The sequence below is a fragment of the Pezoporus wallicus genome, unplaced genomic scaffold (genome assembly GCF_028554395.1).
Source record: "Pezoporus wallicus isolate ANWC-B61680 ecotype Strahan unplaced genomic scaffold, APGP_CSIRO_Pwel_v1 contig_2348, whole genome shotgun sequence".
Taxonomy (NCBI): Eukaryota; Metazoa; Chordata; class Aves; order Psittaciformes; family Psittacidae; genus Pezoporus; species Pezoporus wallicus.
Window position 1 is genome coordinate 842,859 of NW_026636985.1, and position 22,774 is coordinate 865,632.

General features: G+C 57.4%; 2 protein-coding genes across 2 annotated transcripts in view; both read right to left on the reverse strand.

The window, feature by feature from the left end:
* The window catches only part of MAK16 (MAK16 homolog), a 55,079-nt gene that overhangs the window by 30,145 nt on the left and 2,160 nt on the right, over positions 1 to 22,774 (reverse strand). The window lies entirely within an intron of this gene.
* TET3 (tet methylcytosine dioxygenase 3) lies at positions 1,460 to 21,090 on the reverse strand. Its single transcript, XM_057402483.1, has 10 exons — positions 20,738 to 21,090; positions 10,827 to 13,023; positions 8,710 to 8,800; positions 8,379 to 8,472; positions 7,683 to 7,891; positions 7,393 to 7,543; positions 6,702 to 6,791; positions 6,475 to 6,612; positions 5,372 to 5,708; positions 1,460 to 5,014 (listed from the first exon to the last, which is right to left on the reverse strand). The coding sequence occupies exons 2-10, from the start codon at positions 12,976 to 12,978 to the stop codon at positions 3,276 to 3,278; spliced, it is 5,001 nt and encodes a 1,666-aa protein (XP_057258466.1). The 5' UTR covers positions 12,979 to 13,023; positions 20,738 to 21,090; the 3' UTR covers positions 1,460 to 3,275.

Genomic DNA, 22,774 nt, shown 5'->3' on the forward strand with positions numbered 1-22,774 from the left:
CGAGCACCTCAACTGAGCACCTCATCCAAGCACCACATCAGCACCGCGGCCCTGCTCCGGAGGGGAACGGCTCCGATCTCTGTTTGCATAAACCCAAGTGGCTCCCGGCACGCTTCAAGCTATCGCTCCGGTAAAGTTAAGACCTCCTTCTCCACGACATTGCTTTTTGCTTTGTTTCCTTGGTTCCCAAGTTTCGTATGTACATTTAGTAGCACCTCAGCGAGATGGAATCAGGCAGAAGCGTGATAGAGTTTGTTAAAACACCATTAGCACCGTTTGGATTACAAGATTTCACTGAATAAAAATATGCCTTATAGAGCCCACAAAGCATACTCCAGTATTAAAAGGAAAAAATCAGCTATTGAGGCACCTCAGGGATTCTGCTTTCCTTCTCCTTCCCCTTGTCCCGAGAGTTGAAGGGGGGGGGACCCCAAAACACTTCCCGTTTCCTGCCCAAAGTGAAGCACCGTGGCTGGAAGAGCCAAAGTAGGATGGAAGGAGCCCGCTGGGGCTCCCCAAGCCTGGCTCTCCTCAGGGTTTCTACCACGGGCGTTGTTCTAGCACCATTGCGGCCACGACCTGCTGCAAAATGAGGTCCCCATCGCACTCCGAAGCGATTAAAAACATGGAACCCCCCCCCCCCCCATAAGTGAGTGCCCCTGAACGGGGTGGGACGAGCATGGCCGCTGGGACGGGGAAAGGGAAAGCTTTAGCTTGCAAAAAGAGCCTCTCAGCAGCAAGGGGTAAAGAGCTGTGCATAGATTTTGAGCTTTCGTACGAGTCTGAAGCGTGCTCCTTTATCATGACTGAGATTTGAGGTAGGTTTCGACGTTATGTAGTGTAAAAACGTGAGACTGCAGCAGTTCTCGCTCCCCGACCCGCGGCGCCGGCATCTCCCCACTTAACCCCGGGGTTGATCCCGCCGGACCGACCCTCTCCCCCCCAATCCCTGCACCAAAACCAACCCCTTCCGAGGAAGCAGGACTCAGACAGGTTACACAGACCCCCTTCTCCTCCCGATTATAAACGCAACCAGGCGAAGCTCACAAGGCACCCGCGCCACGAAAGCCAAGGCGATGCCAACCGGGGCCGGCACCCGAATCCGGCCCCGTCCAACGGGATCAGCACGGTCCCATTTTCACCGTATCCACACTGGAACCAGCATCGCCTGCGGGTTATCCCTACAATCTGACTCGCCCGCGACTCCTCCAATCCTGATATGCTATTGGGGATGTCTAAGAAAAGCGGTAATAGCTCGTTGAGTTTCCTTGTCAAATATACGCGACTTTACAGGTTAAAAGTTAAGAACAAAAAAGGGGATTAATTCTGAAGGACGGACGAAGCATGTTAAATATTCTGCCAGTATTTACAGTTCTCCCACAAGAATCTGGTTTCAAACGTAACTGTTTCAAGTTGGGGGGGGAGGGGGGGGGAAGGAATTTGGGGCTTTTTTCTCTCTTTTTAAGTTTTGCTTTCGTTTTTAAATCTAGGTGAAAGTGCTTTTAAAAAAATTCTTTCCCTATTTACAGGTTTAAAATCAAGAGCACGGAAATGACCCGGCTGCTTTCAACCGAGATCCTGCTGATCTGTGCCAGTGCGCGAGGAAGGAAGAGGGGGGACAGTAAACACAAGGGGATTTCTGCACGGTGACGGCGTCGGCTCTGGCTCGCTGGCTCTCCAAAAGGCACCTCAAAGTGCAAAAGCAACGACCTCCCCGGGGACGCCGGCACCCGGATTCGGCCACGCCGCCCTCCCGGTGAGCCACAGGGCAGCTCCTCGCCCGCCCATCCATCCATCCATCCATCCATCCATCCATCCATCCATGCATCCATCAAACCATAGAACGGTTTAGGTTGGAAAGGACCTTAAGATCATCCAGTTCCACCCCCCTGCCATGGGCAGGGACACCTTCCACTAGACCGACCATCCATCCATCCATCCATCCCGGCGCGGCTTCGGCATCGGCGACGGGCGGGAAGTTTCGACTGAGATTGTTCAAAAAGCACCACGCGGTTGTTGTCGGCGTTGGTTGGGCTGTTCCTTGGGGAAAGGGGGTTTTGCGGGAAGAACGGTGATCTGTAGGAAGAAGGGATGGCACCCGGGGGAAGAGATAAAGCACCGAGCCCCGGCGGTGCTCACCGGCACCGGCAGGGAAGGCGGACCAGCGGGGTTTTGGCCAGCCAAGTCTTGGGATTCGCTCTTCCCAGAGCCGATTGCACGGAGAAAGTCCCCCGGAGACGGAAAGCACCAGACTTTAGCAACAGTGATGTACAAGAGCAACACCAGCTATTCACAGTTTGGGCTTGGGGTGGGTTTGTTTCCTGGTTTTGGATCATTTTTTGTCCTGTCGGCTCCTTCTAGAGCTGCCGCCGCCGTTCCTGGGACCATCAGCAAAGGATCCCCCCCAAGTCCAAGCCCCCGGCAGCGGCAGCCCCCAGCCCGGACGTGTCCTGAGGTCTCTGGCGTTGGGAAAGACGCCGGCTCAATCCATTACAGCGGAGCCGATCCCGCCGGCAGCGAGGAGCCGAGCGAAGACGTGCCGTTCCTCACTGTAAGAAAGGACTCCTCGAGCTGAAAAACAGGTAATTTGAGGTCCTTGGGCAAAAACATGGTTGGATTTTCAGCGTGTCTGGCTGATGGTGAAGCACCAGCCCCCACCAGCCCCCGTGTGTTGGAGCTGGACGGGGGTAACCTCTTGCCTTTAAGCTGGTTTGGTGAGCGGGTTGGATTTGATTTGTGTTCAAGGTTGGGTTGAGTTTTCCACGTTGGCTTCTCTTTCGAAGATCGGCTTCGTCGTTGTGGTCGGAGTAACAAATAAAATAAAATAAAATCCAATAAATAGGCATTATTTTTAAGTGGGATTAAAAACCTCTCCTTTGCCAAAGGACGCTATGGACTTCTCCGGCCCTTTGCACGAGGCTGGATTAAAAAACCCATGGAGATATAAATATGAGATTCCCAAAAAGCCTCAAACAGCACCGTCCTCTTTTGGTTTTACCACGGTTTGCTCTGTTGGCCAACTCCTCGCCAAGCGCAGCCCTCCGACGGCGTGCACCCGCGCCGGCTCCGCTGTTTGGACCTTGGGTTTGCTTTCTGTGGGATGGGTGTTTTTTTTTCCTCTGTTCTTCTTGTGTTTTGCTTCTCTTTTTTTGTCTATTTTATTCCTAATCCTTTTCTTCTCCCCCACGCCCGAGGAGAAAGCACCACGAAGCAACGCCAGGCACCGGCGCTGCCGAGGGTTGAGGTAAGATGAGGCCGTGGCGGTTGCCTCTGTCTCAGATCCAGCGGCTGTAGGGGCCCGTCACCTTGGTGTAAGCATAGGAGGACACAGTGATGGCAGAGTTGGTGGGGATGGCCACCGCCTGCCGCGTGGGGACTGAGTCCCTCCTCTCCTTGCTGGGCGCCTCGGTCGCCAACGCACCGCCCCACTTGCGTTTCTTGGCGAAGGCTTTGGCGTCCGGTGGGAGACCCAAGCGCGCCGCCTCCTCTTGCCGGGCACGAGCCCGCTCTGCCAACTGCTTCATCTTGGCCTCCCACAGCGCCAGGCCGTGGTTGGGCTGGTTCAAGTTCTTGTGTTGGTAGAAGACCAGGGAGATGCGTGTGGGGTGGCAGCGGTTGGGTTTCTTCAGCGGGGTGGTGGCGTGGAGCTCACGGCGGGCGCACTCGATGAGGATGGAGCCGTGCGCCGGCGCCACGGCCACCCCGCCGATGTTCTCATCCAGGAAGTTGTGCTCGCTGTCCGACCACTCCTCCTCTTCTTCCTCCTCCTCCTCTTCCTCCTCCTCTTCCTCCTCTTTCACTGCCTTCTCTGGCAGATCCTCCTCCAGGCCAAATGGATCCCACGGCTTCTCCTGGCGGGTCCCTACAGCCCCTTTCTCACCCACCGCTGCTTCCCATGGCTTCTCCTGCAGCCCAGGACTGGGCGCTGGTGTCCTCCGCTCCTCTGCCTTCACCGAGCCCCATGGCTCCTCAGAGAAGCCCGGAAGCCCCGGCAGGGATGAGCCAAAACCCAATGGCCCCAGCAGGCTCGAGGTGCCCGTGCCAGACAGCGCTGCCTCCCCCAGCTTGCAGGGGCTCCATGGTTTCGGCAGCAAGCCCGAGCTCTGTGCCGCTGCCGGCGCGTCTCCCACCACAACGTTGGGCCACTGCTTCCCTGGCGGCGGCGGCAAGCGCGCGGCAGCATCGAAGGCGCTGGGCTTCTCCCTCCCACCAGAACCTGGTGTCAGGGAGCTCCAGGAGCCCTCCGCCGTGTTAGTCCTCTCTGGGGAAGAAGACGTGCCCCGGGATGCTTTAAAGGGGCTCCACCGCTGCTCCGGCCCCGCAGTGCGCGCCGGGATGGTCGGCAGGGTTAAACCAGTGCCGGGCATGGCGGCTGCGGTGGGAAGGGGCTCAATGGCTGGTGGAGGATCTGGAGGCTCCTGCTTGATCGGCCGGCTGCTGAAACAGTTCTGTGCAAACGGCTGGGCTTCCTCAGAGCCTGAGCTAGTCCTGTGCGCCCCGGCCACCGCTGCCTTCTGCTGGCTGGCATAGCGGTTAGCCCGCTCGTACGTGCGCTGGTGATGGTTTTTGCTCCGGACGCTGTTCGGGATGGGCTCAGGGAAACTGGTATTCCCATAGGTGTGGTTGAGGCTCTCCTGCAGGGCCGGGACGTCAGGCTTCTTCTCATAGCCGTTGCTCACCCAGTTGCTCCCAGAGGCATTACGGGATGCCCCGTAATTGAGAAACTGTGAGGGGAAGACGTGGTTGCTGGAAAAGCCGTAATACCCAAAGGAGGGAAGCGCGAACTTGGAGTGAAACCCGTTCACGGAAGGCAGATTGGGCTGTGCATAGTAGGAATGGTAAGAGTAAACACTGTTCATGCTGTACGGGTCAGAGGGCCGGCAGCTCCCCAGCACCGAATAGCTCTCCACCACTGCGTTGCCGTTGTACTTGAAGGCGTTGTAGTGGCTCGGTGGCTCCACTTTGATGGAAGGTTTCAGTGGCTGGGGGGGAAGCCCGCTTTTCAAGGCCATACCTGCAGGCACAGCACACACACAGCCCCTTGTGAACTGCCAGCCCAGGAAGCCACTGGTGGGGAACAAGGACCCCAACAACTCAGCTGGACTCAAAAACCCCATGATGACGGTGCTGCCAACCAAGCATGGAGGTCAGCATCACCCAGTGCACTGGCACTGATTCACACCTGCGGGATCAGAGGTTCCCAGTACCCAGCAGCACGGGGAAAACCCAGGCAAGCACAACAGAAACACCACCCTGCACCCCCAACATGCCAAGAGCTCAACAGCCACCTCTCCATGGCAGCACCCAACCACATCCTCATCCCTTCATGTGTGGTCCAGACAGCTCAGACTTTCGCCTCTGCCCCCATTACCTGCATTCTGCTGGAGCGTGGGCAGCTCAAGTGCCTCTTGCTTGATCTTCTCCGGTGTCATCAGCTTCTCTTTCTGCAGCTTCTTCTTCTCTGCGGCGGCTTTCCTCGCCTCCAGCTGCCTCTGCCGGCAGGACTTGGCAGGCTCGGGCAGCTTGCGGACCTCACGGGGGAAGGATGTGAGCACCTGGATGGCCCCGCTGCCCACCTTGGCGTTTTGGTTCTCCTCGCTGCCAAACTCATCCGTGCTGGACATCTTGTAGAGGGGGAGGACGTGCAGCTGCTCATCTTCAGGGATTTTCCCCACCACGCGATTGTCTTCCTTTGTCAGAGTGCAGACCTGCGGGACGCATGGGACACCATCAGTGTGAAGCCACCCAACCTGGCACCCTCCTGCCCAAGCCTACACTGGTCCCCAGCAGGCATTTGGGAACCTCCTGCAGGGGGGGTCAGAGAAAACCAAACACATGGTCCTAGCTAGCACTGTGGTTTAGTCCAGCTGGGGTGGCTTCAGCACCCCACAGACCTGAACGTTTCCATCTGAGGTGTGTAACCACCGAGGAGCAGCCACTGGAGTCATGCAGGGACGACAACTGGGGACAGCCGAGTGGCTCAAAAAGGAGCATAGAATCATAGAATGAATCATAGAATGAATCACAGAATGAATCATAGAATGAATCATGGAATGGTTTGGGTTGGAAAGGAGCTTAAGATCATCCAATTTCAACCCCCTACCACAACCAGGGACACCTTCCACTAGAGCAGCTTGCTCCAAGCCCGTGTCCAACCTGGCCTTGAATACTGCCAGGGATGGGGCAGCCACAGCTTCTCTGGGCACCCTGTGCCAGCGCCTCAGCACCCTCACAGTAAAGAACCTCTGCCTTATCTCCAACCTGAACTTCCTCTGTTTCAGTCTGAACCCATCACTCCTTGTCCTATCACTACAGTCCCTGATGAAGAGTCCCTCTCCAGTATCCTTGTAACCCTCTTCAGCCACTGGAAGCTGCTCTGAGGTGCAGCTTCTCTTCTCCAGGCTGAACAGTCCCCAACAGCATCCCAAACACAAGGGGGAGCACCCCAAAAAGCCCCACCAGCCCCTTGCTTACCACTGTGCAACCGTTGTAAAGGTTATGCTGATCTTTGTGAGCGTGAGCACAGAAGTCCATGCAGGCTGTCACTCCCGAGAACGGCCTCCCCTCCTTCAAGCCCAGCCGGCAGTCAATTGCCACGTCCTCATTGGTAACCTGCAAGAAGGAGGAGAGGGCTTGGGTTATCCAGAATCTCCCACATGCCTGCTGCCAGGTGATGTGTTCCAAAGGGGATGCATGAGTACCTGGTTTTGGTAGGCTTGTGGTGCCAGCCTCTTGTAAAGTGGAGCAACCTCGGTGGCCAAGTCCTGAAAGCTTTTCCGGAGCAACTCTTCCTGCAGTAGGGAAAAGAAGAGGATGTCACCCAGGGGTTTGGGGAGCAGGGATGGAATTGGGGACGCAGCCCCTGCACTCCACATGGCACCCAACCCTTCCCATGATGTCCTCCAGGGCACAAACGACATTGCTTCAATTCTTGGTGACATTTTGGCCATTCAACCTCCACCCTCAGCATCTGTTGTGCTTCAGCTTGCTTGACCCATGAGCCCTCTGGCATCTCCCCTGGGGTTTCTAGAGAGGACCCGTTTGTGCCACTCCATACCAGCACTTGCTGTCACTCCAGAAGTCTGGTTCTAGGACATGAACCTAAACCTGCTCTCTGGTTACATCAGGCTGGCTTCCATTTCCCCATCTGGAGAAGCTGCATGGAGACCTCAGAGCCTGGAGCAAGCTGCTCTAGTGGAAGGTGTCCCTGCCTGTGGCAGAGGGCTGGAACTGGATGATCTTAAGATTCTTTCCAACCCAACCCATTCCATGATTCTATGATCTCCCTAATTCATCAAAAATCCCACCAGGAATCCCATTTTCTGGCCTCTCCCCTGCAAAACTTGAGGGTAAACGGAGGTCCAAACCCACAACCCCACCCGTGTCACCCACCTCTTTGGGATTATCTCCCACCAGCCTGAACTTGCGAGGAGTTTTGCTCCGGGCATATTTGCATCCATTGAAATACATGCTCCAGGAGCAGCCGAAGGAGAAGGAAGCACCACAGGTGTTGGGGTCTTTGCCTTGGCACGCACAGGTCCGGCTGCAGGAGGGACACCACGGAGGAACATCAGCCACCAGTGTGGTGATGGCAGCTCTGAAAACAGGGAGGGAATCCCCAAACCTCCCACATCCTCTTCCCGTCCCATTCCCAACAGGATTAATGGTGTGCTGTGACTTACTCGTCGTTCAAGCCGCAGCGGCGGCTGGTGGGGTTCCCGTACTTGGTGAGGGTGTCGGTGAGCTCCTGGTACAGGGTGTCCCCGAGGGTGCGGGGGATGCCCTCCCAGGCCAGGATCAGGATGATGATGACGGCGTTCTGGCAGTGGTGGCCGGCCCGGTGCCGCACCAGGCACAGCAGCTTCTCCTCTTGGTTGTGTCTCCGGATCACCTGGAAAACAGAGGGGTCAGACCATTCCAACAGCAAAACACTTCCCAGTAATGGCCTCAAGCTGCACCAGGGGAGGTTTAGATGGAGATGAGGAACAATTCCTTCCCCAGAGGGTGCTCAGGCATTGGAAAAGGCTGCCCAGGGGAGTGCTGGAGTCATACATCACAAACCATGTAGCCTAAGGCCCTCAGAGCCATGGGTTAGTGATGGCCTTGGCAGGGCTGGGGAATGGTTGGACTTGATCATCTTAAAGATCTTTCTCGACCTGGTTGATTCTATGGGGAGGACCCCAAAAGTGGGTCCTGGCTGCCTTCCGCAGTGGGAATTCGGGTGGGCAGAGTTGCTGGAGCTCCCATGGGTGCATTCACCCCAATGGGCTTAGGGCTGCCAGGCTGGGGGTCATGCCCAGCCCAAGGGCTGCAGGCATGGACATGCCATTCAGTGGGCACTGCCAAGGGGGGACGAGATCCATGGCACAGGTACTCACCCACTTGGCGATGGGGCAGCCCCGGGAGCTCTTCCCCTCCTTCCCCGTGTAGATGACCTTCTCGATGCGGATGGCCTTGCCCTTCTCTCCATACCTGCCAGGAAATGGGCATCAGCCTTGCTCACCCATCCCCATGCTCATGAGTTCCCCCCTCACTTCATGGGACCCCACTTACCCTCAATGGACCCCTCCACTCACCCTCACAGGATGCCACTCGCCTTCACAAGACCCCCCAGGACCCCACACACCCTCAGAGCCCCTGCTCATCCACACAGACACCATTCACCTTTGTTAGTCCCCCCCTTTCCTTTCGGGCCCCCTGGTTCCTTACCGTTCCTCCATGAGCTCCCTGATGGATGCCACAGTGGGCCCCGAGCCCAGGTGGGTGTAATAGGGCCCCTCGTCCTTCTCCACAATTTGCTCTGCACAGACACGAAGGGGAACAGGGATTTTGGGATTTGCACCTCTGTGATCTGCCCCAAGAGATGCCAAACCCCAAATTCCCTCAAACCAAGCACTTCTGCACCAAAAATCAAGGGTTCCTCAGTGGCATCTGCCCCTTAGAGCATCAGGGAAGGGAAGACATATATGGGGTTCATTAAGCAGCCCGGTGGATCCTCTTTGTTTTCTGCTCTGGAAGACACTAAAATGCTGCTGAGGAACAAGGAGATGGGTGCTCAGACCTGCACCCATCAGCACACATCCCCTCTGCAGACATGGAAACCTCCCTGAGCAGCCACAGCCACTCCAAGCTGCAGCAACCATGGCTCCATCCCGGCACAAAGGATTTATACCAGGAAGAATGCTGGAGCTACAGAAGAAGGATGCTGGGCTATAGAAAGATGCTGGGCTATAGGAGAAGGATGCTGGAGCAACAGGAGAAGGACGCTGGGGATACAGGACAAGGATGCTGGAGCTACAGGAGGAGGATGTTGGGCTATAGAAGGATGCTGGGCTACAGAAGAAGGATGCTAAGCTACAGGAGGATGCTAAGCTAGAGGAGAAGGATGCTGGGGCTACAGTCCTGCAATCAACAACCTTCACCCCCTACCTTGGAGCATTTAGGGAGGGAAGGTGCTGACATGGGAAGCAAAGGATGCTCCCAGCATCCACGGAAGCCCAGGGGTCAATCCCGGGTGCGCAGGGATGCTCCAACACTGCTGGGTGGGATGCACCCAGTGCAGATCTGCCTGATGTGTCCTTCCACCCCTCTGCTCTCACTGCCCTTATTTCCATTCTCATCATGTCTCACTGGCTGGGATCCAGGGTGAGGAGAAAGCTGGGCTCAGCTGGGCTGCAGCTGCCCAGACAGGGATCAATACGGCCTGCAGCCAAGGTTGGGTTAGCACAGCCTCTAACAGCACAGCCACCTCATAAAGCACCAAAGCTTGGCTCTCACTTAACTGCTTCCTCCCACAGCTTTTCCTTAGGAAAACAGAGAGAGAATCCCCCCTGTTCCTGCCCCTAAATCAGGCTGCAAAAGGAAAAGCAACCCAAATCCTGGCACTGCAGGGAGAAACTTCAGAGTTAGAGCAACTCCAGAAAAGCCTTTTCATTCACTTGGTGCCATTCAAGGTAATTCCTGCTGCCATCTATAAGAAAATAAACATCAGCCCCACAACTAAAGGGCAGCCTGGGGTTAGCCCGAGGCTGGATGCCCCAGATCCTCACCCTGCTCTTCCCAGGGGAGAGTGGCTGTACTCTGGGAAGGAAAGATCCAACTGCTCATGCTTGGACGGAGGTGAACTGCAAGGACTGGGTGGGAATTCTCCAGCGCTTGCTGCAAAGTGTAACAGATGCCAAAACACACTAAAAAAAACCAGGGCTTTGGTGCTTATCGTAGAATCCCTCAATCCTAGAATGGTTTGGGTTGGAAGGGAGCTTAAAGCTCACCCAGCTGCAACCCCTGCCACGGGCAGGGACACCTTCCACTAGAGCAGCTTGCTCCAAGCCCCTGTGTCCAACCTGGCCTTGAACACTGCCAGGGATGGGGCAGCCACAGCTTCTCTGGGCACCCTGTGCCAGCGCCTCAGCACCCTCACAGGGAAGAGCTTCTGCCTAAGAGCTCATCTCAGTCTCCCCTCTGGCAGGTTAAAGCCATTCCCCTTGGCCTGTCCCTTCAGGCCCTTGTCCCAAGCCCCTCTCCAGGTTTCCTGCAGCCCCTTCAGGCACTGGAGCTGCTCTCAGGTCTCCCCTTCAGGAGCCTTCTCTTCTCCAGGCTGCCCCAGCCCAGCTCCCTCAGGCTGGCTCCAGAGCAGAGCTGCTCCAACCCTCGCAGCATCTCCATGGCCTCCTCTGGTCTTTTCTAACCCAACTGCTTCTACAGTTCCAAGCCAAAGTGAACTCCATTGTGCAAGCACAGCATCCCCCCCAAAAATACCCCCCCGGGGCCCACCACCCCCCAAAAATAAACCCCTGGCACCCCCCCCAGCACGACCGGTCACTCACCAACACAGTCACAGGTTGGGAATTCCGCTTGTGCCCTCTTGGCTGGCGTGTCCAGGAGGCTTTTGGTCGGCGTGTCCAGGTACTTGAGCGGCGACTCCAAAAAGCCGCTAAGGGTCGGTGTCAGCGGCACCTCGTCCTTGGTGGGGGTCCCGTCGGTGTCATCCACGTCTGGGTTTTGGCTTTCCTCAGAGTAAAAGCACGTGGTGGACACCACGGTGATAGCACCAGAAGATTCGATTTTGATCTGTTTGGGGGACCGGGCGGTGAAAGGGGGCTCCGAAAGCGGACCCTTCCCCGGTGAGAACGAAAAGCTTTTGGGTCCGGCTTGGGGAGCGCTGCTTGAAACGGCGCTGGTGGCATTGGGGGGCACTTGTGGGGCTGGCACCGACCCCCCCGGCACCTCGGCAGCCGTGGCGGTGAGCGTGGCGGGTGTTTCGGGGGGCTGCAGGTTGAAATTCTCCCCAAATTCAGCTTCAAATTGCCGGATGAGCTCTTCCAGCTTGTCATCCACCATGATGGGGGCCGGGGCCGGGGCCTCCTCAGAGCTGGTTGAACCCGCCGGCGCAGGGTGAATTTGGGGGCCCCCCCCAGGGGCACCCCTTTCCTGAGAGTCGGGAGCCGGGGGGCAGCCATCCAGGGGGGTTGGTGGGGGGGGGTAAGCGGCAGGCAGGGGTAGTGCAAGAGGCTGAGGCGGGCAGGCCGGTGGCGGTTCTGTTTGCATCTCTTCGGCGGGGGGTTCGGCGGGCGCCCGAAACCCCTCCAGGCTGATCTGCCAGAGGGGCAGGAAGAGCGGCTGCGAGTCCTTCTGCTTCGCCTTCTTGATCTGCACTTGCTTACGGAGCGGCTTGGCCGGGGGGGGCTTTTCAGGTGGTGTTTTCTTCTTCTTCTCTTTGGCCTGCTTTTCAAAGGGCTTGGGGGGCACGGATGGGGCACCGGGAGCCCACCAGCCGCTCGGCCGATCCGGCGCTGCCGCCGGCGCTGCTGCCAGGCTTTGCTCAAGGAAGAGGCTGCGCTTGTGATGGAGATGTTGCTGCAGGACCAGCTGCGTCTTTTTGTGCAGGTCGGGCTCTGGGGGTGCCAGTGGCAAACGGGGGCCACTCGGTGGCACTTCTTTAGCGGGTGCTCGTTCGGGGGGCTCAGTTTTAGGTGCTGTCGCTTTGCTGGCTATTGCTTCAGGTCTCTTGAAAGCTGCCTTGATGTAGTCATCAGCGTTCCCCAGGAGCTGCTCCAGCTCTGCCATGGGGTCTCCAGCCCCTGCTGCCCCCTCGGCTTCCAGCCCCCATGTTGCTGCAAAGCCCCCCCGGGGCGGTGCTGCACCAAAGAACGGCTCCGGCGCTGCTCCCGGCTCCGGTGGGTAACGGGGCTCATCCCCTCGCTGCCACACAGCCCCCGATGGGGCGAGGGGGCCGGGGCCGAAGGGGGCAGCGGGTGGCGGCGGTGGTGGCGGCGGGGGGGGCTGGCCATCGCCGGCGGGCTGGGGGAGAGCGGCCGAGAGCTGCGTGAGGGCTTCGATGGCTATGGCGGTCTGCAGGCTGATGTTCTTCTCCTTGGCGATGGTCAACACGCTCTGAGAGAAGGGGAGGCCGTCGGGCGGGCACGGCTCGGCGGGCTCAGGCACCGGCTGGGGGTCAATAGCACCTTCCTGTGGGGGTGGCAGGGGGTTGGCGGTGACGCGAGGCCGCGGCGAGGCCGGCTCTTCGCCGAGAGCCATCTTGATCTTCTGCTCCAGCCATTCCAGGTAGTCGGGGCACTCGGGGCCGTCGCAGTTGCAGTTGGGGGGCTTCACACCGTGTTTAGCCAAAGCCAAGGCAGCCTTCAGGGCGTGCAGGTCCTCCCCTCGTGGGACCCCATCCGCAGTGCTCAGCCCGCCCCGGCTCATCTCCGAGTCAAACTTCTCATACAGCAGCGACGGCGATGCCGGGGCTGGCAGGCGGTAGGAGGAAACGGCTTCAGCCACAGCCGAAAAGGCCACCAGGTTCCTGACGTCTTCCAAGTGGGCTTTCCCCGTGGCAGGCAGCTGGCCCGGGGACCAGCCGCTCGGCTCCATCAGCGCCGGGCCCCCCGCCTCCGGCCGGGCCCCATTGGCCAGGCTGAGCCCGCTGCCCTCCTTCAGCCGCCTTTCTTCCACATAATTAATTGGCCCTTCTTCCATTTGGCTTCTGCTGGGTCCATCAACCGGGTCGCCCGCCGAACCTGTCTGTGAGGAGGGAGAGAGGAGAGATGTGAGCATCCCCTGCCGTGACCCACGTGCCAGCAGCCCCATAGAATGATGGAATCAACCAGACTGGAAAAGCCCTTTAAACTCATCAAGTCCAACCATTCCCAGCACTGCCAAGGCCACCACTAACCCATGGCACTGAGGCCTCGTCTCCACGCTGTGTGAACCCTTGCAGGGACGGTGACTGCAGCCCTGCCCTGGGCAGCCTGTTCCAATGCCTGAGCACCCTTTGGGCAAGGAATTGTTCCTCAGCTCCATCTAAACCTGCCCTGGGGCAGCTTGAGGCCGTTTCCTCTTGTCCCATCCCTTGTTCCTTGGGAGCAGAGCCCAGCCCCTCCTGGCTCCATCGTCCTCTCAGGCAGTTGCAGGGAGGGATCAGGTCGCCCCTGAGCCTTCTCTTCTCCAGACAACCCCAGCTCTTCAGCCGTCACCCTAGTTCTCTCTCTTGGTTTATTGGAGGCCTACAAGGATGCTGGAGAGGGACTCTGCATCAGGGACTGCAGCAACAGGACAAGGGGTGATGGGTTTAAACTAAAACAGGGGAAGACCAGGCTGCAGATAAGGCAGAAGCTCTTCCCTGTGAGGGTGCTGAGGCGCTGGCACAGGGTGCCCAGAGAAGCTGCGGCTGCCCCATCCCTGGCAGTGTTCAAGGCCAGGTTGGACACAGGGGCTTGGAGCAAGCTACTCTAGGGGAAGGTGTCCCTGCCCATGGCAGGGGCTGGAGCTGGATGAGCCTTAAGCTCCCTTCCAACCTGAACCAGGCTGGGATTCTGTGATTCTATTTTTCATTCCCCCTTTCCCCATCTCTTTCTCTCACATCCAGGTGATGAAGACACAGAGGAGCCACAACCACGTGGGTTCTGCTAGGCTGCATAAGGAGCAGCATGGCTCAGGGGGTGGACGGACAGTTTCCACCTCACCACCCACATCCCTCCCCAGCTCCTGCTCTCGCAATTGCTCACAGGCCAGTTTGGGATTTCCATGCCCGCCATGGGCAGGATGTGGGACAGGGAGGGCATCCCCAGCCCCAGTGCCACAGCTTGCACCAGCGAAGGAAGCGGTGCAGGGAGGAAAGGGGGGTTTTTGCTTGGACCCAAGCCTGCAGCAAACATCCTGGCCAGGAGCAGCAGTCCCGCACCAGGGCAGTGGCACGGCAGGAAGCTGCTGAGCTGGCTGTGCCGGTGCCAGGGGACGTTTCACCTCGAATAACCCGGTGTCTGTACTAACACAGGGCCCCGGGCAACGCCGAGCTGCAGCCCTGGCGTCCACACCACCGGCTGCGTGCCAAGAGGAGACCAGAACCGTTGGAGACATCCGAGGTGGTGGCACCCAGACCTGTGTCTGGTCTCAAGGGGTTTTGCCAGGGATGGGAGTGTCTTTCTGTGCTCCGTGGCTCAGCAGCAGGGATTTCAGTGCTGCGGCAGCCAGGGGTGCTGGCTGTGTATTTAGCAGCTTGCTGATAACCAAGGGGGAGCTTCCTGAGAGCTAAAAATACAGCAGAGTTCACTGGGAAAAACACAACAAAGCTGCGGGCAGAGCTTCCTGCCTCCGGCCAGTGCCAGCAGCCGCTCGTGGGAAGGAGCTGCAGCCCTGTGCCCAAGTCACTGCTCAGTGTTCAGCAGGACAGGGGTGAGGGTTTAACCCTTCAGCCACCAGCCCCATGGCTCTGGCACAGGCATCCTTCAAGGTGAGATTTCTCCACCAGAGATAAGCACGCTGCTGACTGCGGCGAAACCAGGGCAGTACCACTCCCAGTACGATTCTATCCCCAAAAATCCCCCTTCCCAAGGGGTGAAAGCTCCCAGGGGAGCTCAGCACCAACACAGCGCAACCCTGCTCCGGCACAGGGCTTGCCCTGATGCTGCTGGGGCTTCAGAGGGGCTCCAGCCCCTCTGCAGTATCCCAGAGCCAAGCAACAGAGCCAGGAGCGATGGGACCGGTCCGTCAGGTCTGGGGAGCAAGTGCTTGGTGTGCTGGTGAAACAGCAGCTCGGGCAGGGTGGGGACAACACGCCGCCTCCACGCTCCTTTGCAAAGCAAGGAAGAAACAGCCTCACCCGTCCTCCCTACACCGTCCTCTTCCTCCTCCTCACCAGCCAAAAGGGTTTTTCCCCAGCAGAGCATGGTGGCAGGGAGATAAAAGCCCTGAGCCCCCTCCAAGACCTTGTGGACGTGCAATGAAGCATCCCCAGCATCGCAACAGTGACGCCAGCCCAGGGAAACGATGACAAACCTGTTTTGCTCTGGGTGGGGAGTGGGCGCCAGCCCCAAGGGTCTACCCAAGGAGGGGGAACTTGATGAGTAAGAGCAGGGGAAGCCCCAAAAACCAGCTTGCTGGGACAGGGCGGCACTTTGGGCTGCTCCATCCCATAAACCAGCGTATCAACCCAGCAGGAAGATGAGGCAGGAGCAAGTATCCCGTGATGCTCCTAAAGGGTTAATCCGAAAGCTGCAACCTTCCTCAAATCAGTGGGGAAAAGACATTACCCCGTGATGCTCCTAAAGGGCTAATCCGAAAGCTGCAACCTTCCTCAAATCAGGGGGGAAAGAAACTATATATGTATATATATATATATATATAATTCCTTTTATCCTGGCTCTGTCATCCAGCTCCTCTTGTTCCCAGTCCCACAGGCTGGAAGATGGAAAGACCTCAGGGTTTCTCCCCAAAAATCCATCCCCTTCCCTATCCCGACTCACTCCAGCAGCATCCACAGAAACCCCCAGATCACTGCCATGGGCACCTATCCCTCCTTTCCCTGGAAAAAGGGCTCCCTGCCCAAACCTCCTTCCATTCATCCCAGGAAAGAATAAAAGCTGAGGAAGGGGGAGGGATATAAACTCAAGAGAAAGGAAGGTTTGGGTTAGCTCAGTTGCTCCGCTCCTGCACGGTCCCTTCCGCACGCTATAAATGGGGATAAATCCCCCTGAGGATGAAAACATTTGGGTTTTAAATCTCTTTTTTCCTTCTTTATTTATTTCCCCTCCCCTCCCCCCCAAGTTTTAAATGCCTTAAACAGAAGGAAGGAAGGCAAAAAACACAACCACACACGCAGAGCCCGGCTTGGAGGGATTCCAGCCTGGGCTGCGCTCCCTGGGAGTGATCCGGAGCCGTTTATAACCCGGTGAGTGCCGGAGCAGGGGGAACGGCGCCGGATCCGGGCATGGCTCTGAGCGGGCAGCACTTACGTGTGTGGGGCGGGAGGCGAAGATGGAGCGGGACCATGCGGGGAGGGAAGGAGAACGGAGTTGTTGGAGCCTCGGCCCTCCCCGCCCCCTACAAAACCAGCTGGAGAAGCCATTAGCCCCGGCGCCGTGCGCACGTAGGGATGGACAGACCCACGGACAAGGGCCCCACCGCGCAGCATGGGCCCCACAGAGACACCTCAACACCCCATGGGGGGTTATAGGGGAGACCCACGCCCCAGAGCTGGCAGGGAAGGGTGGATGTAGTGCCAGAAGGGAATGGCAGCTCCTGATGACGGTGACCCTATAGATCCCTCTGCCCTATACGTGCTGGTGGCCTTGGGATACAGTGACGTGTATCCAGCTGCCTGCATGTTCAGCAAGCTTGTATCAAACAGTCCCAAATAGCCAGCAACCCCATGTATATATCCATATATATATATACCCAGCAACCTATATATATAACCAGGAATCTTATATAGTCAACAGCCCTATATATGCAGCAACCTATATATCCACCAGACTTATATATTCAACAGCCCCATATACTCAGCAACCTATATAACCACCAGTCTTATATATCCAGCAACCCTATATACCCAGCAACCTATATATATATCCATGGATCTTATCTAGTCAACAGCCCTATATACCCAGCAACCTATATATCCAACAATCATATATTCAACAGCCCTAAATATCCAGCAGCCCTGCAGAACCAGCAATCTTATACATCCGACAACCTTCATATCCCCATGTGCATAATCCTATATACCCAACAACTTGTTAAATCCACAGCAACATAACATATCCTGCAATCCCATATATCCAGCAGACCAATACATCCAGCAACCCTAAACACTTCACAAGCCTAAATCCCAAATCCTGTCTGTTCAGCAATGCTATATATATATACACACACACACCCAGTGACCTACGCATCCAATAACCCTAAATCCCAAATCCTATCTACCCAGCAACCCTATATATATATATATATATATATATATATATGTATGTATACACACACCCAGTGACCTGTACATCCAACAACCCAGTCCCTCTATACAGCAACCCCAGATACCCAACAGTCCTATATCCATCCAGATACACATCAAACAGGGGATGAGAACATGGCCATCCATCCACCCTGCCTCCCCCAGACCCCAAAGCCAACAGGGAAACAGGTTTTAAATCCCTCATCCTCCAAAACTAGCCGCTGACCCTGTCAGGATCCCCAAAATTCCCTTGCACAAGTATTTCCGGGGTTTATTAAACCCTTTGGCAGCAGCCAAATGGTTCAGCCACAGAGCACAGAGCAACTCGGTGCATGCCGAGCGGTTTGGGACACACCGCACGGTGTCACCCCGCTGTTAAAACCACTCAATTTCATTAAAAGCACTGAATTTGGGAGGAGCATTTCATCAGGAACACACATTGGGAATGCCGAGCCCATCCCAATGGCATCTGGGCAGCTGCAGGGGGGGAACACCCACCCCACTGCGTGCCGGGGCTGCGGTGAGGGCACGGCGGGGTGCTCGGGAGGTCAGTGGTGCCGCTGCCAGCCGGCGGCACGGGCCGGCCAAGAGGCAAGAGGCAGTTTGGCTGCCGGCCCCGCGCCGCACCAGTGGAGCCCGGCCAGCCCCGGCACTCGCCTTGTGGTTTTCCTCCTCTGGAAAGAACCCCGGGGATCCTCCGTTGGGATCGTGGGTTGGGGGGAGGAAGCACGGAGCATCCCTGAGAGCAGCAGAGCCTACAATAACAAACCAAAGGGCTTTGCTGGGGAAGGGAATGCTGCTGGAATCACACACACACACAGCCCGGTGGTGGGGGACACCGCATCACCGCATCAGACCCAAAGAGGTGGAAAACACCCATCCCACTTCCAAACCACAGCCACGGTCCCCAGGCACTGGCAAGGGGGACGCCGGAGCGGAGCCAAACGGTGCAAGGACCTAAATCCACGCTCAACACCCCCCAAAATGGGAATTAAAGGAAGTCTGGGAAGCCCAAGCGCTGACCCCAACGATAGCCCCCGGCTCCCCCCGGCCGGGGTACCCACCGCGCCGGCTCATGGTCCCGCTGCTTCCCGGCGCCGCGGGCAGCCGCGGCTGCTTCTCCCGCCTTGTTTTCCAAGCTGTTTCCATGGCCCCAGCTGACCCCGGCGCTGGGTCTGAGCTGCTCACTCCTGTCCTCATTTAGCCCGAAGAAAAGCCGGAATAGCACCGATGCCGAGGGAGCTGAGCTGATTTACGCAGTGGGAAGCCTGGATTTGCTTCACACGAGCCCTGCAAGCGCTTTTGGGGACCCCCTGGATCCATAACCCCTCTCCAAGGCCAATATTTCACCCCCTTTTCCTTCCCATCGGGATACAATGAACCAGTTGAACATGATTCTAGTCCCATTCCCAGCTCCGGCCAATGCCGGGATATTCTGAGTGAGAGGTGGGATATTTTTCCAGGTGGAAAATTTGTTCCCATCTCCATCCCCCTCATTTCCGCCAGGGAAAGGGTTTTCCCTTTTGAAGGGGCCATAGCTGGGATGCTTGAGGTGGGAGTATTTAGGGAGGGAATGCTCAGAGTTGGGATGCTTGGAATGGGGATGCTCAGATGCTCAGAACAGGGATATTCAGGTGAAGATCTCCATGGAAGTGTTTTCCCTTTTGGAGGAGCTGCAGCTGGAACGCTTGAGGTGGGAATTCTTGTGGAGGGGATGCTCAAGGTGGGGATGCCAGCATAGGGATGCTCACGATAGGGATGCTCAGAGCAGAGATGTTCAGTTGAAGACATCCAGGGTTGGGATGCTCAGGGAAGGAATGCTTGGAGCAGGGATGCTCAGCACTGGGGCCACATGAGCGATGCCCCAGCAGATGCTCCCACTGGAGCAGCTTTTGGGAAGCACGCTGCCGCAGCCAAGCCACAGTGTGTGTTCCCACTACAACGCTCCTTCCCAGTGCGGCGCAGAGCCGAGCCGGAGCCGCCAGTTGGCACAGGGCAAGGGGAAAGGCTTGGCACGGCACAGAGCCGCGTCAGGCTGCCGGCTCCGGCCGGACAGGGAGGGAGCCGCGCTCTGGAAAGGGAAAAGAAGGGAGGAAAGGCAAAAAACCGCGGTGCTATTTTAGTTTCTTGGAGCGTTTTTGTCCTCAAACACAGCTGGATCCTCTCGTGCCGCTACCAGATTGGCGCCGGGGCCCATTGGCAAAGCCAAATCACCCGCTGGTGGGGAGCGGTGGCTCTGTCCATGGGGAAAGGGAAGGAAGGAGGGGACGGGAGGAAGGGGAAAGGGAAAAGGAAGGAAAGGAAGAGGAAGGAGTGGATAGGGAGAAACAGGAAGGGGAAGAATGGGAAAGGGAAGGTGAATAAGGGAAGGGGAATAGGGGGAAGAATGGGAAGAGGAAGGGGAATAAGGGAAGGGGAATATGGGGAAGGAGAAGCACAAGGGGAAGGATAAAGGGAAGGAGAAAGAGGAAGAAGGGGATGGGAAAAATGGAAATGGGGAAGAAGGGGACGGGGAGAAATGTGAGAAAGTAAAAACGGGAGAAAGGGAGAAAGAGAATGGGGAAAAAGAGGAAGAGGAAAATAGGGAGGAAAGGAAACAGAAGAAGGGAAAGGGGACATGGAGGAAGGGAACATGAAGGGAAGGAAAAAGGATCCACCTGGGATTGAAGAAGGAAGGAGAAGCACATGGGCTGTAGGAGGAAGGCCCGGGGCCTCGCCTCTCGCCCGGCAGCATTCACTGTCCTACGACAGCCACCCCCATGGGGCTGGGCTGGAATTTCCAGCCAGCATCTCCCACAGGATCAGGTTTGGGCCCTTCCCGGCCCCTCCTGAGCCATTTCCACCCCACTGATTGCTCTGCCCTGCAAATAAGGGGGGGAAATGCCAGGATTTGGGAACAAGAAGAAAAGCCACCCTACACCCATGCACTAACCACGCTGCACCCCGATTTCCAACGCTTTTCCCCCCACTGGGCACCCTGATGGCACCCTGAGTGCAAGCGGGCAATGTGCCACCCAGCACCCACGGGCGCTCAGCTTCCCACCAGCCCATCCCTGTCCCGTCGTACCTGGGGGATGCTGCGGTGTCCCCCCCTTTCCCGGGATGTGGGGGCTCCTCGCACCGCTCCGTGCCGCACAGCCCGGCCTTTCAGCACAGGAGGAGGAGGAGGATGAAGAGGAGGAGGAGGAGAACCATGCACGCTGCTGCCCTCCCATCCGACAAGCGCGGGCAAGTTGGCGGCGCGATGCCCGCGGGGCAGGAGCCAGGAGATGAGTGGGAGCCCAGCCCTGCCCCGTCTGGGAGCAGGGAAAACGCCGGCTCTGCCAAACCCAGATCTGGTTTCACCACCGCGACCTGTCCCCCGTGGGGAAAAGCATCTCACAGCAGGTGGGAGACACAACCCCGCTGGATGAAATCCCTTCTCCAAGGACAAAACATGTGCCGGCAGCACAGACACAGGCTCGGCCACAGGAAAACCATGTTGGCAGCACATCAGACAATGAAAACCACCTTTTTCTCACCCAAAATTTAAAGCTCCCCCTTATTCCCAGCTGCCTCCCCTGCTGCTGAGTCAGCACCGGCACTGCTGAGTCATCACAGCCCGACGCCAACCGGCCCCGTGGTGAGCTCAGCCGCGGGGGCTTCGGCACCTCCACGCTCACCGGAGTTGCACGTTGAGGCTTTAACCGGCTCCTCTGACCACATTTTGGGGTCTCTCCAGCCTCTGCCCCCCTAAAAACCCTCACCCATCCCCAACACTCAGCATTGCCTTGAACCCACAGCTACCAAAACGCAAGGTAGGGCTGGGCAAGGAAACCAGCAGCACTTCAGCTCTCCCACCCTGTGACCGGTGCTGCAGTCCTCACCAAAACACCCCATCACGGACAACGTACGAGCCGCAGCCGCCGCGCGCATCCTCCCCATCTCGCTCGCCAAATGGGAATGGTGAAAAGAAGGGGGAAATAACCCATAAACCATGGAATTTCACTGGTTCTTTTCCCCCACGCTGGGGTCATGAGCACCGTGGGGGGAAGCGCCAACGCCGCCTCCGGCTTCCCCGGCCCGGTGACGGGGTTGATGACTCATGGGGAAGGAGGGGGGAAGCGGCGCGTGCACGGGGCCGTCATGTTTGTAAACCTAAAATAAGCCATGTGCGGGCAGGCAGCGTGCGCCGAGCCAGGCGCTGCAGAGAGGAGCACGGGGACAGGCCAGGCACCGGCTCCCGCTGTCTTCCTCACAGCATTCCAACCAGGGAATGCTCAGCCGGTGGGAGATGATGGTCCCACTGTGATGGCTTTAATTGGCACGGTTTGACGTGCACGGGCTTTAATTGCAATGGGTTTAATTGGCACAGCTTTGAGGGTAAGGGCTTTAAATGCAACGGCATTAGGGGCAACGGCGCTAGATGCAACGGCGTTAAATGCAACGGTGTTAGATGCTACAGCATCTATTACATGCAATGGTGTTAAGGGCAATGGCGTTAGATGCAATGGTGTTAAAGGCAATGGCATTAGGAGCAACAGCCTTAAATACAGTGACCAACTGCAACACCAACCAGGGTTTCTAAGAGCCTCGGGGTCTTTAAAGCCCCTGACCCTGTTGCTGCTCATCCCCCTTCCATACCCTATCGCCTCCCAACACGTTTGCAACAGCTCCCAGGATGCTTCCCAGCCAAGCTGGGAAGAAGGGGGCTGTGGTGACCTGGGCTCTGTGGTGACAAACCCTGTTGGCCTTGCTCAGCATCCCCTCAGCCTCCATGCTGATGACTGCAATCCATTGCTCCAATCCATTTTCCAGGCTTAGGGGTGGTTCGGAAGCCTTTTTCCCCCCATTTGGCTGTGCTGAAAATTGCAGGCTCGGGAGCTCGTGGTCCCCAGCTCCCCCGTTCGACAGCAAAATCTCATTTAATCAAAAGATGCAGTGACTGGATGTGCAGAAGCACTTCTCTTTCTTTTTTTTTCCCCCTTAAGAACTGCCATTTTAGCTGTAGCAAACAAACATGCCACATTGTCCCCACGAAACAACAACCCTGCCTGCAAATCCCCGCTCGGCAGCCTTGTCCTGCCACCAGCTCCCGGGAAAAGGGCACTTTGGCTATGGAAGAGAGGAGAAAATTGGGCTCGAGCTCGGTTTGTGGGACTGGCAGTGGCGTGGCAGGCAGATGTGGAGCAGGGATGGAGCTGATCGCAGCTGTTTTACCTCCAGCCTCTTCTCGTTTCATTTCATCTCCCTTTGGATGCCAGCCCAGGGAGGGGGATATAAAAAAAAGCTCTTTCATCCTCAAAAACGGTCTGGCACCCTCGCACTGAGCTCAAAGCAGCCAGATTAAATAGCTGGCAGAGGAGGGGAGAGGGGGAAACGGTCCCCAGGAGGGCTGGGTTTGGGGTGCATCGCTCTCATCCCAGCCTGCATCCCAAGCCGCGATGGGGACAGCGAGGAGAAGAGGACAGTGGGATTTGGCACAGACCCTTTTGCCACCATCCCATCATGGCTCCCTGCATGCATGTGGAGCGAGGGGCACGGCGGGGACCCTGGCGCATGGTGGGG